Below are 12,676 nucleotides of genomic sequence, written 5' to 3'. Positions count from 1 at the left end.
CAGATTAGGTGTCATTATCTATGCTAATGTTTTGTTTTGTTTTTCTGTTTTTTGTTTTGTCTTCTGTTTGTTAGGTTGTGCACCAATAAAATAAAATAAAACAAAATAAAATAAAATAAAATAAAAATAATTCCTGTACTTTGTGCAGATTAGGTGTCATTATCTATGCTAATGTTTTGGGGTTTTTTTTTCTGTTTTTTGTTTTGTCTTCTGTTTGTTAGGTTGTGCACCAATAAAATAAAATAAAACAAAATAAAATAAAATAAAATAAAAATAATTCCTGTACTTTGTGCAGATTAGGAGTCATTATCTATGCTAATGTTTTGGGTTTTTTTTTTCTGTTTTTTGTTTTGTCTTCTGTTTGTTAGGTTGTGTGCCAATAAAATAAAATAAAACAAAATAAAATAAAATAAAATAAAAATAATTCCTGTACTGTGTGCAGATTAGGTGTCATTATCTATGCTAATGTTTTTTTTTTGTTTGTTTTTGTCTTCTGTTTGTAAGGTTGTGCGGCAATAAAATAAAATAAAGTTAAATTAAAAATAAATAAAATAAATAAGTAAAATAAAATAATCCCCATACTTTGTGCAGATTAATTGTCATTATCTATGCTAAAGTTTTTTTTGTTTTTTGTCTTCTGTTTGTTAGGTTGCGTGCCAATAAAATAAGATAAAATAACATAAAATGAAATAATTCCTGTACTTTGTGCAGATTAGTTTTTACTATCTATGTTAATGCTATTTTTGTTATTTTGTTATGTTGTGCACCAATGAATTGAGCAGTGATTTCAAGTTTTCATATATGACATCACCTCCATTAAAAAAAAAAGCAAAAAAAGAGGTCAGTTGTTTTGAGGGGAAGACATGCAATGACACAAACAGGACTGACTCAAATGCATGAGAACTGTAGTGTTTTGACTGTACTGAAAAAAAAAAAGGTGACGTACAGTACAGATACAGGGTGGGGAAGCAAAATTTACAGTATTTTGAGGCAGGGATTGAAAGACAGTGTATGACCAATTAGTTTATTGAAAGTCATGAGAATTTATTTGCCACAAGAAAATGTACATAATAGAAAATGTTTTTATTCTATGTGTCCTCCTTCTTTCTCAATAACTGCCTTCACACGCTTCCTGAAACTTGCGCAAGTGTTCCTCAAATATTCGGGTGACAACTTCTCCCATTCTTCTTTAATAGTATCTTCCAGACTTTCTGGTAATAGTTTTGCTCATAGTCATTCTCTTCTTTCCATTATAAACAGTCTTTATGGACACTCCAACTATTTTTGAAATCTCCTTTGGTGTGACGAGTGCATTCAGCAAATCACACACTCTTTGACGTTTGCTTTCCTGATTACTCGTATGGGCAAAAGTTTCTGAAAAGGTATGGATAATAGTGTTAGGTATGATTATGACATCAATATATGTTTGGTTTCAAAACAATTGACTGAGAAAAAAACAACTAAATGTTCATTGTAAATTTTGCTTCCCCACCCTGTATTTGTGTTAAAGTGCATGAAGTAAAAAAAAAAAACAAAAAAACAAAATCAGCCCAGTAATAAATCCAGAGACAGCCCCTTTAACTGAAGGTTACACTATCTGCTTCTCCACTTTATTTGTGTATATCCTTTTTTGTTTTTAACCTTGGGAGCTCCTTGCCTTCCTGCCTGCCTGTCTTCCTGTCTGCCATCATGCTGCAGTACCAGCTCTGTCCGCTAGGGTTCGGATCCTCTCTGTGTCTGTGACCGCCCATGCGCCAACAGTCGGAAGAGATGGGTTTTGTTCTCCAGGCAACCTTGCAGCCACTCTGTCCTCCAGTCGGCTTCCTGCAGCTCCATCATGGCTCTGAATATCGCCGGTGTGACAGTGATGATGTTCTTCTACCTGCTGGTCCTGGGGATCGGCATCTGGGCTTCATTCAAGTCCAAAAAGGAGGCCAAGAAGGGCCAGGGGGATAAGACCGAGATGGCTTTACTGGGGAACCGGGGCATCAACCTGGTGGTCGGCATCTTCACCATGACAGGCGAGTAACGGCAGGAACAGCCGGTACTTTTATTCATTCAATCATCCACGTGGGAGTGGGTTCCATCCGCATCCTTTTCATCCACACACTACCTGCGTGTGCTTTTATTCACGGCTTTTCCTGCGCCTTTTTCTGCGTCTGTGCGCATTCAAACCCACTCCCGGAACTAAAAGCCGCATCTGAAAAAGCAGAAACATGAAATAAACGCGCATTTCCTTACAAGACTGGAATAACCGTTGTACCACAGTCATAGTCACATGTCGTAGATGGGAAATTACAAAACCTCTCAAATCAGCGTTTTTTTTTTTTTGTTTTTTTTTTTGATGATGATGATTTTGCAATATATGTTCCATCGTTGTATATCAGTGAAACCACAGTAAAAAAAAAAAAAAAAAAAAAAAAGGATGTTCAGGGCTTGAATTCTTACATTTTTTTGGATGTCTGATAGAAAAAAATATGTATAATGAAGCCAAGGTGAATTAATATCTTTTTAAAGGACCTGAGTGTGTGTAAAATAACGCAGTGCTCTAAAAAAGACAGGACAGGTCTTCAGGACAGTATGAAATTCTTATTTTATTTTTATTTTTTGGCATATCTGTCAGAAAGAATAGTTTATTAAGTGAAATGAAGCTATTTTCAAGCAGATTTTTTTTTTTTTTTTTTTTTTTTTTTTTTTTGCATATAAAGGTGAATTTGATATCTTTTTTAGGTCCTAAGTGTATGCTCTAAAAAGACATCCTCTTTTTCAGGACAGTATGAAATTCTTATTTTATTTTTATTTTTTGACATATCTGTTAGAAAAAATTGTTTATTAAGTGAAATGAAGCCATTTTCAAGCACATTTTTACATATAAAGGTGAATTTAATATCGTTTTTTAAGGTCCTGAGTGTGTGCTTTAAAGACATCCTCTTCTTCAGGACAGTATGAAATTCCTATTTTATTTTTTGGCATATCTGTTCAAAAAGAATAGCTTATTAAGTTAAGTGAAGCCATTTTCAAGCTGATTTTTATATGTAAAGGTGAATATAATATCTGTTTTAAGATCCTGAGGGTGTGCTTTAAGACATACTCTTTTTCAGGAGAGTATGAAATTCCTATTTTTTATTTTTTTATTTTTTTTTTATGGCATATCTGTTCGAAAAAATAGTTTATTAAGTTAAATGAAGCCATTTTCAAGCTGACTTTTACATATAAAGGTGAATTTAATATATTTTTTAAGATCCTGAGTGTGTGCTTTAAAGACGTCCTCTTTTTCAGGACAGTATGAAATTCCTATTTTTAAAAAAAATATTTTTTGGCATATCTGTTCGAAACAAATAATTTATTAAGTTAAATGAAGTCATTTTCAAGCACATTTTTTACATATAAAGGTGAATTTAATATCTTTTTAAGGTCCTGAGTGTGTGCTTTAAAAAGACATCCTCTTTTTCAGGACAGTATGAAATTCCTACTTTAAAAAAAAAAAAAAAAAATTTATGGCATATCTGTTCGAAAAAAAAATAGTTTATTAAGTTAAATGAAGCCATTTTCAAGCACATTTTTACATATAAAGGTGAATTTAATATCTTTTTTAAGGTCCTGAGTGTGTCCTCTAAAAAGACATCCTCTTCTTTTGGACAGTATGAAATTCCTGTTATATTTTTTATTTATTGGCATATCTGTTTAAAAAATATAGTTTATTAAGTTAAATGAAGCCATTTTCAAGCTGATTTTTACATATAAAGTTGAATTTAATGTTGAATTTAATGTCTTTTTTAAGGTCCTGAGTGTGTGCTTTAAAGACATCCACTTCTTTAGGACAGTACATGATAGATATGTGGATGTAGAAATCTACCATTAACCCTTTCATGCATGAATTATAAGAACCTTAGTCAAGATTTTTTTGTCCTGAGCGTTTTTATTCCTCTTTAGGCATGAAAAAACAATGCAATTTAAATGTTTTTCAGTCAACAAAAATGTCCACTTAGCTGGACACCATGCCTTTAATTTTTGAAGATAAGAAACCATCATCAGAAAGTGATATACAGTGCAAAACCTATGAAATAAAAACATTTTTAATGCAGCTAATCTGATGTTTTCTTACCTTTTAACCTTACCTTTTAACATATTTGTTTTTACTCACTTCATGGAGATAATATACACACAAAAAATAACTGTTTGATTAAGAAAACTGTTAATTACAGTCTAATAACAGCAAATATTACACTCAAACATGTTAGTGCAGATCAGGTTTATCCAGAACAGCAAAGTTAAAGTAAAGATATGAATGTCAGTGTATTATTATGGGATGATGCATAAGCGTCCACTGTGTTGGCTGATATGGAACTAAAACAACAAAACCCATGAATATACAAGAGAACAGCTGCAGAATAACTGTCCACTGTAGTGACCAGTATGCATGAAAGGGTTAAATGTATAGTGACCTTCTAATTAAATTGAATTTCCTATATAAGTTGCAGTAGATATGATCAGGTTTCAAGCAGACCCAGGTTGGAGTGAACAGTAAACCTGCCTGATGCTGATACTGATACTGTCTGTACATTTGTTCGTGTGTGTGTGTTTGTGTGTTTCTACATATAGCTACATGGGTTGGAGGTGGATTCATTGTGGGCACAGCAGAAGCGGTGTATAACCCCTCCATGGGACTCATATGGGCCGTCATGCCAATCGCAGCAACCATGTGCTTCATCATAGGTGAGATTCCCTTTCAGAAAGCATCAACAGTAACATGAAGAGCTGAGACTGCAGGGACGAGGCGGGCTTCATTTTCACTGATGTGCATTCAAGAAAACGCCTGTAGCTCCCTCCGCACAGAGGCTGCGAGGGATAAAATTAGAATGACAACTTCACTCGTACTGTGTAGATCTTTATCACTGGTGAGGCAGGAGATATGGAGGTTAGACTGTGCCCGACAGAAAATAACATCACCGGCCGTACGGTTAAATAATTAAAAGACCGATGTTACTTTGTCCTGCAGTTTCTTGAATAATAGAAGCAGGGCCTCAGTCTGAATTTGAGCAGAGTGGAGATCGATTCACGGCTTGATTTGAGCAGAGCACAAACACAATAGAGACCATTAAATACTGTTTGATATTTCCCTGTAGTGTCTGTTTAGATACACCTCTGATCACCCACAGTTAAAAAGAGAAACACAGAGTAGAAAACTATGAATTTACAAGTGTGTGGTTATAGAAAAAAAAACATGGTTGAAAGAAGTTTGGTCAAAGTAGACATGAACGTGTAATATCTATTAAGGTACGCATTGTAAATTAGGTGACATTAGAGACAGTAATAGTAGCTTTTCCATTGGACATGTGCGCAAAACTTTACTGAAATTTACTAAATGTCAAAAAAACACAAGTGTGTAATGTCGTTTTTTCCATTCAATCACAAATGCGATGATTTGTGTACTTATTATCGCGAGATGTCACAAGAAGTTATTCCATAAACATGGTGACGAACGTAAATATGGTGTTGATTTACAGATATATTCATTATTATTATACATTACCCCTCTATCTCGCACTAAATAAAAAAATGATTGGGTTTCCTGGTGTGTCCACAAGGGCTGGGTATCGTGACCAATTTCCATAACCGATTCGATTTCGATTCATAAGGTTCTGAATCAATTAATCACGATTCGATTCGATTCAATATCGATTCGATTCAGTATTAATTTATTGATTCAGAGTAATTTAGTGATACCAAAGTACAATTCTGAGTTGTAACCTGATTATCTGAATACCGCAGTCATCCAACACATCAATACTGATATCAATATTGATATTAGAAAGGAAATAAATCTGACATTTCAGCAGGAAGGAGCTGACTGTGCTCTTAAATAATGAATGGGACACAAACATTGCCATGTTTATACAGTGGATCAGAACGGACTTCGTCATCTTTATTCTGTTTTATGGCTAGAGGCTTCTACACATTGGGGGGGGGGTCGATTAAAATGATTTTTTTTACCCAGCCCTAGTGTCCACACATACCGCGACATGTTTCTTCTTCTTCTTTGCTTGTTGTAACATACATCAACATCCGTTTTTTTAATTCACCTGACTCTAGTTGCGAAAAAAGGTTTTTCCATTGCAACTTTGATATACCATTTGTACTACGCTCGAAACCGCACCTCTTGCCAGCGCAAAAACTTTTAATTGAAAAATTAGACTTTTGGCGAAATTGTCATTTTTCCCATTAGGTAAATTTTTATGCGCATTATTATGGCGAGATGTCACAAGAAGTCATTCCATAAACATGGCGCTGAACATAAATATCTGCTGTTTTGGATCTTGAATGCTCGTACCCCTCTATCCCGTACTAAATTAAAAAATTATTGGGTTTCCTGGTGTGTCCACACATACCATGCCGTGTTTGTTTTAAAACTCTTCTTCGCTTGTTGTAACATCCATCAACATCTGTTTTTTTTTTTGGTAACGTGACTGTAGTTGCACAAAAAGGTCTTTCCATCGCAGCTTTGCATGATATACCAATTTGGCTATGCCTGAAAAACCACCTCTTCCAAGTGCAAAATCCTTTGTCCGCTTGGTGAAATTGTCGTTTTTCCGTTAGGCAAATTTTTATGCACAGGTTATATTCCTGCAATTTGGAGGTGAATGGAAAAGCGACTACTGTCAGCGTCTTATCCGATGGCACTATTTAACTCCAACAGGACAAAAGAGCTAAAGTCCCGTACCTTTAAGTGTGTCCGTTTGAACCTGTTTTTGAGAAACTAGGAATGGTGGTCAATGGTGAGAGACAATTATTTGAGGTCATTTAATAAACGTATGCTGTCAGTTACATGTCAGGAAAGCTGCTGTTTGACATGAAGTTCATAAATTAACTTGTAGTTTTATGGTAAACGGTTCAGTGGACTGTTACTGTAGGTGTACGCATCATTAACACAACAGTTGTTATTGCTACATATTTCACCTTGATCGTTGAGAACAAGGTGAAAATCATTACAAGTCTGGTCGTGTTGAAACTGCAGAGACATCTTCAGTGACTAAGGACAGACGGGAGAGTGAAAGTTATGATGACATAATTATCGATGGCCCAAAAGCAGAAAAATGCACTTTTTTGAGAAACTTTTCTTGCAGAATGCTAATTGTGTAGGAAACCCAATACTAACTACACTGTTTGTGGACTATAGTACAATATTATAACATATAATAAAGTAAATAGTTTGACTTCAGTTTACTCAGAAAATTCTGTAGATAGGAGTTTTTATATTTGGCCATCACATCTATATCTTTCGGATGTGTAGTCTTTGTACTTATATGGTTTCACACTGATATTCCAACAAAATATGTATAAGAAATTCACTGTTTGTTATAAAACTATTGAACCATCAGACGATAGAAATACATAAATGTAAAGAGTACATACCTGAAAGTCACAAAGGTGACATTGTAACTTATTGTCAGAGTTGCTGAAGATGTCTCTGCAGCTTCAACATGACCAGACTGCTACTGATTTTCACCTCTTTTCATACTTTTTCACCTCGCTCTCCAAGGAGATGTGTCACAGCTTCAGGCATTCTGGTGTTGATGCGGTTCATTCAGCTCACAAAACTAGATGTTTCTCGACTATTGTTGCTGCAAACAATGACTTTCTTCACTTGTAAAATGATCTGTTAAACTGACAAACATATATGTAATATATATGTGGTGACACAAATCAGACTGAATCAAAAGTTATATTTGTTGCTTTCAATTGATTCATATTTTAACAAAGTTAGGTCCCACGGGGCACGACAGTCTATTGTACCAAAACGCTGAAACATTAAGCTGAAACATTGGAACCTGGTCCTTTGATAGTTTTTTTAGCATATATTTGCATCAGAGCTGTGTGTCAATGAAAAATATATTCTATGAAATAATTGCTAGTGGTACACATTCATGTTAACAGGCAGCACAGTTTCAGTTCAAGTGGGCTGGGGATGCACCGATACCAATACGAGTATCGGGCATCGGCTCCGATACTCAGTGTGTGTACTCATATTCGTACTCGTATAAGATATCCGATACAAATGCACCGATACAGCTTACGGCCGTGTGGCATTCACAGTTCAGTGCAGCAGGTACGAGGAGGAGGAATAATGTGTGTGGAGTGTGAAGAGTGTGGAGATTTAACCAAATAAATGACGGTGATAAAAGTAACACTGACTGCAAGTAACGTTAAAGACAGACGGATACAGACGCAGCGTTCTGTCTGTCTTCTGCGTACATTCCATATGTTTTACAGGGGCTGGTGGATCCGTACCCAGACAGAGAATACCACCGGGAGTACAGAGTGGTGCGGACCGCCGCCAGCGGAAGTGGAAACAAAACTTATCACTCATTTCTCTTTTCTCTACCTGCTGAAGCTAAGCTTTTAAACCTTACCAGCAAAAACGCTGCAATATTACTATCACATTAGTGTTGCCTCTGTCATCTCCATGTTTGTTATTAATGACTTTCTTCTTCTTCTTCTCAAAAAACTTTCCTCTTCTTCGTGGTATTTGTCCAGTATGGTTAATTCAGAGCGGCGCCCCCTGGTGGATTAATTGACAAACACTCATTCCAACACATTAAATGTCAGTAGCAGCACTTTGTTCTAGTCAGACTAATGACAACGACAATAAAGCACATTTACAAAAGGAACTAAGAACTGGAATGGGATTATTAAGTACTCGTATCGGTACTCGGTATCGGCAAGTACTCAAATGTAAGTACTCGTACTCGGTCTGGAAAAAAGTGGTATCGGTGCAACCCTAAAGTGGGCATTGCTTTAATTATGCAGAACTTTAAGTGGTAAAGTCACGTAAACAGGTGAGATATAGAAGAAGTTGCCCTCATACTCTTACCATAAATAAATAAATTACAGACCTAAACCCTTTTTGGATCAGGTGTATACATATTCATTTCTGCTGTGAAACTGGAGATCCGTAGACATTGGCTAACTGCCACAGCCAGCCTCTAGTGACCATCTGAGGAACTGCAGGCTTTGACACTTGCTGCTCAGTCTTTGAGGTTGTTGCTCAGTTTGGACATACTGTAAATCCAAATCAGAAGTCACAACAGTCCTGGCGTGAGGTCCTTTGGATCACTCCCTACACCAAAGTCCGCACCTGTGCGTGGTCGGGGTTATATTACATATGTGACCACACTCAGCGGTAATGCACAGTGGTACTGTATTTCCACACTGTATTAATACTTGTGTATGGTATGAAGAAAGAGTTTCATCACCAGTAATTGGAGGGCCCGGCATGCTAAGTAGACTGTGGGGCTGCTATTTTTACAAGGTAAACAACTATAATAAAGTATTCAACCAATAAAATGCTTAAATCTTTCATTTCCTTGTTGAGGTGGCCTGTTCTTCGCCGAGCCGATGAGGAACAACAAATATGTGACCGTGATGGACCCTTTCCAGATCAAATATGGAAAAGTGCCAACGGCCGCTCTGTCGCTGGCCTCACTCGTATCGGAGATTATGTGGGTGACAGGAACACTCATAGGATTAGGTAAGAATGTTTCTATATGTAACACCACCGCCTGTGTGTGGGTGGGTGGGTGTATGTGTGTGTGTGTGTGTGTGTGTATCCTTGTGTTGACCCTGGCAGTGGAACAGCTGTTGATAGCGGGTCTCGCTGAAGTGATGAGTGAAACACAAACCTATGTCTAATCATACGGTCGGTTGGAAATAACTTCTTCAATGCATTGAGACCTTAAATCACACCAGAAACCACAGCCAGTTAGTGAGTGAGATGTAATCTACAGACATAAACATCCTGTACTGGTATGAACACCTACTGAAGTCATTATTATTTTCCTTCTCAGTGTTTTAAAGACTCTGTTGTCAACTATTAAATAAAGACGTGTAAATACGAACCAATATTTGTCTTCAAGATTCAAGAATTTTTGTTGTCATAACAAAATTTTGGCAGGTAGTTCTCAGCTAAGGTGCAAAGTTAAATACAAAAACAAAATAAAATATCAACACTATAATATGTACATCGTATATGTAATAATAAATGTAAATGTATGTATGTAATGTATGTCCAGTGGTAAAAAAACAGTATGGACAGTCGATAAGTAGCAGCAGAGGAGTAATAGCAATATCCAATATACTGTACAGGCAGCTAAAGAAAAAATAGATCTGTTGTTTGTCATGTCACAATATCCAAAACTATTTTTTACCTTCGCCAGGAGGTAATGTGATCACTTTGCTTTGTGTGTTTGTTTGTTTGTTTGTTTGTTAGCAAGATAACTCAAAAAGTTATGGATGGATTTTCTTGAAATTTTCAGGAAATGTTGATACTGGCACAAGGAAGAAATGATTAAATTTTGGAGGTGATCGGGGGTGGGGGGGCAGATCTGCCTTGATGGAGGACTGCGCTCTCCGAGGGCTTTTCTTATTTCCTATATTTTTCCTCTCTGCTTACACATTAGAACATTTTTGGGCAGTCCTGTGGGTTATAAGATTCTTGTGGATTTCCCACGGGAGTCAGTTTTATCATGTGATTGGGACAGGATAGAAAACAGTAAGTGGGGCTGGATAAGAGTGGGAATAGTGAAAACAACTGGTCAGTATTTATATCTAAAGAAGTACATCTAATGTACAGATACAGTAGTAGTAGAGATCTCGATTTTTTTCAAAATTATGGATGATTTTTGTTTTCTGGCTTGAAGAACGGAATAAAAAAACTTGACTCAGACAGGCCATATATGATTGGAGTAAAAGTGAATGGGTAGCATTTTGAAGTTTTGTTGAGCAAGAGGAGTTATCTTGATTTTACTCATGAGGCATTTTCTATGATTTTCAGAAAGCAATATCTAGATTAATCAAATTAATTCCATACATTGCTCAGCCCTAAGACTGACATTTACCTGAAAGTCATATGCCAATGATTTGTGAGTAATGACTGATTTATTTATAGAATATTCAGTGTGTCTTCAGTTTAGTCTCCGGTCTGTATTCTGTTGACTGAAGTTTGTTACAGTCTGAGAAGGATGAGGATGATCTAAATTGTCCATGACGTCTTTATTTAGTGAGCGTCACTCCACCACAGTCCCCAGTGTGTCCAGCCTCCCTGTAAACTTGGAGGCCACTTTTTCCACCGTTTTTTTTTTCATCTTACATCCTAAAAATGAATTTATACTGCATAATATGAGAGAAAATTATGAAATGCAAGGTATCAGATGTGCTAGAAAATATAATATTACATTACAGCTACTCCCCCTCTTATAAAATAAACACACAACATGGGAACAGGACAGGATAGGAGTAATTCCTCTGGGATTGGAACAGGATAATTTTTTTAATTTGTCATGGGACTGGGATGGGACCAGAGTGAAAATTTTCTGCTGTCTCACCATCTGATGCACATGCAGTATAATGACAAGGATGGAAACAGGACAATGTTCTACAAATACCTGAATAGTCTAATACTTCTAATATATTTTAATAGTTTGCACTAAAAGTGACTTCTGCATTGAGTATACAGGGTGGGGAAGCAAAATTTACAATGAACATTTAGTTGTTTTTTCTCAGCAGGCACTACGTCAATTGTTTTGAAACCAAACATATATTGATGTCATAATCATACCTAACACTATTATCCATACCTTTTCAGAAACTTTTGCCCATATGAGTAATCAGGAAAGCAAACGTCAAAGAGTGTGTGATTTGCTGAATGCACTCGTCACACCAAAGGAGATTTCAAAAATAGTTGGAGTGTCCATAAAGACTGTTTATAATGTAAAGAAGAGAATGACTATGAGCAAAACTGTTACGAGAAAGTCTGGAAGTGGAGGAAGCAACAAAAAACGTACCAAAGCTTTTATTAAAGCTCTCAAATCCAAAATCCTAAAGGATCCAACCAAATCCATGAGAAAAATGGCAATTGAACTTGAGGTAGACAACAAGACCGTTAGAAATGCAGTAAAATATGATTTGAAGATTTAAATTTTCATGACTTTCAATAAACTAATTGGTCATACACTGTCTTTCAATCCCTGCCTCAAAATATTGTAAATTTTGCTTCCCCACTCTGTATAAATGCTAAAATTTGCTTTAGTCAAACAGAATTTTTGTAGTGATCAACAGTGACTCAGAGGTTTTCATGAAGTGGTGTTTGAATGCATCTCAGAAACATAAAAACAATAGTAAAACCTATGAACTCTACAGCATGTGTTTGTCGATCAGACACAATCCTAAAAGTCTGTAAATGTCTTAAAACACCAAAATGTTCAAACCAGTATATCAGATTATATACACACACAACAGTCCATTCTACGGGTGTGTGTGTATGTGTACTCATACACAGTGTTCGGTTCCTTTAATTCCATTTGGTTCACCTTGTGTCCCAACTGTCATATGACTATTTATGTCCACAGACAGTATGTGTGAGACACAGGTTACACCTGGTTTCTTTTGGCAGGACTGATCTAGTGACTTGTGCACATCACGTGAAGCAGATCATCATCTAAAAGTTATCATTAATTATTAAGCACATCCACTGTATAGCGTTACTTGCTAATGTGCTTTAATGTCTGGACTCTGAGTATGTTTTGAAGCTGTAGTGGACAGATATCAGGGGGGAAATGCTGAATTATACGTACACTTTGTCCTTCTGGAGTTTTCTCTCAGCTGACCAAACCACAGACAT

The 12,676-nt window shown here is 36.2% G+C and overlaps 1 protein-coding gene across 1 annotated transcript in view; it reads left to right on the top strand.

Annotated features, from left to right (window-relative positions):
• The first annotated feature begins 1,754 nt into the window (after positions 1–1,754).
• Positions 1,755–12,676, top strand: part of LOC115433717 (high-affinity choline transporter 1-like) — a 28,128-nt gene continuing 17,206 nt past the window's right edge. The window contains exons 1-3 of the mRNA XM_030155180.1: positions 1,755–2,021; positions 4,603–4,716; positions 9,374–9,529. Coding sequence (XP_030011040.1) covers positions 1,838–2,021; positions 4,603–4,716; positions 9,374–9,529 — 454 coding nt within the window. The 5' untranslated portion in view covers positions 1,755–1,837. The remainder of the gene's footprint in view (positions 2,022–4,602; positions 4,717–9,373; positions 9,530–12,676) is intronic.

The sequence above is a fragment of the Sphaeramia orbicularis genome, chromosome 15 (genome assembly GCF_902148855.1).
Source record: "Sphaeramia orbicularis chromosome 15, fSphaOr1.1, whole genome shotgun sequence".
Classification (NCBI taxonomy): Eukaryota; Metazoa; Chordata; class Actinopteri; order Kurtiformes; family Apogonidae; genus Sphaeramia; species Sphaeramia orbicularis.
Note: the sequence above shows the minus strand (reverse complement) of the source record. Positions and strands in the feature narration are given on the sequence as shown.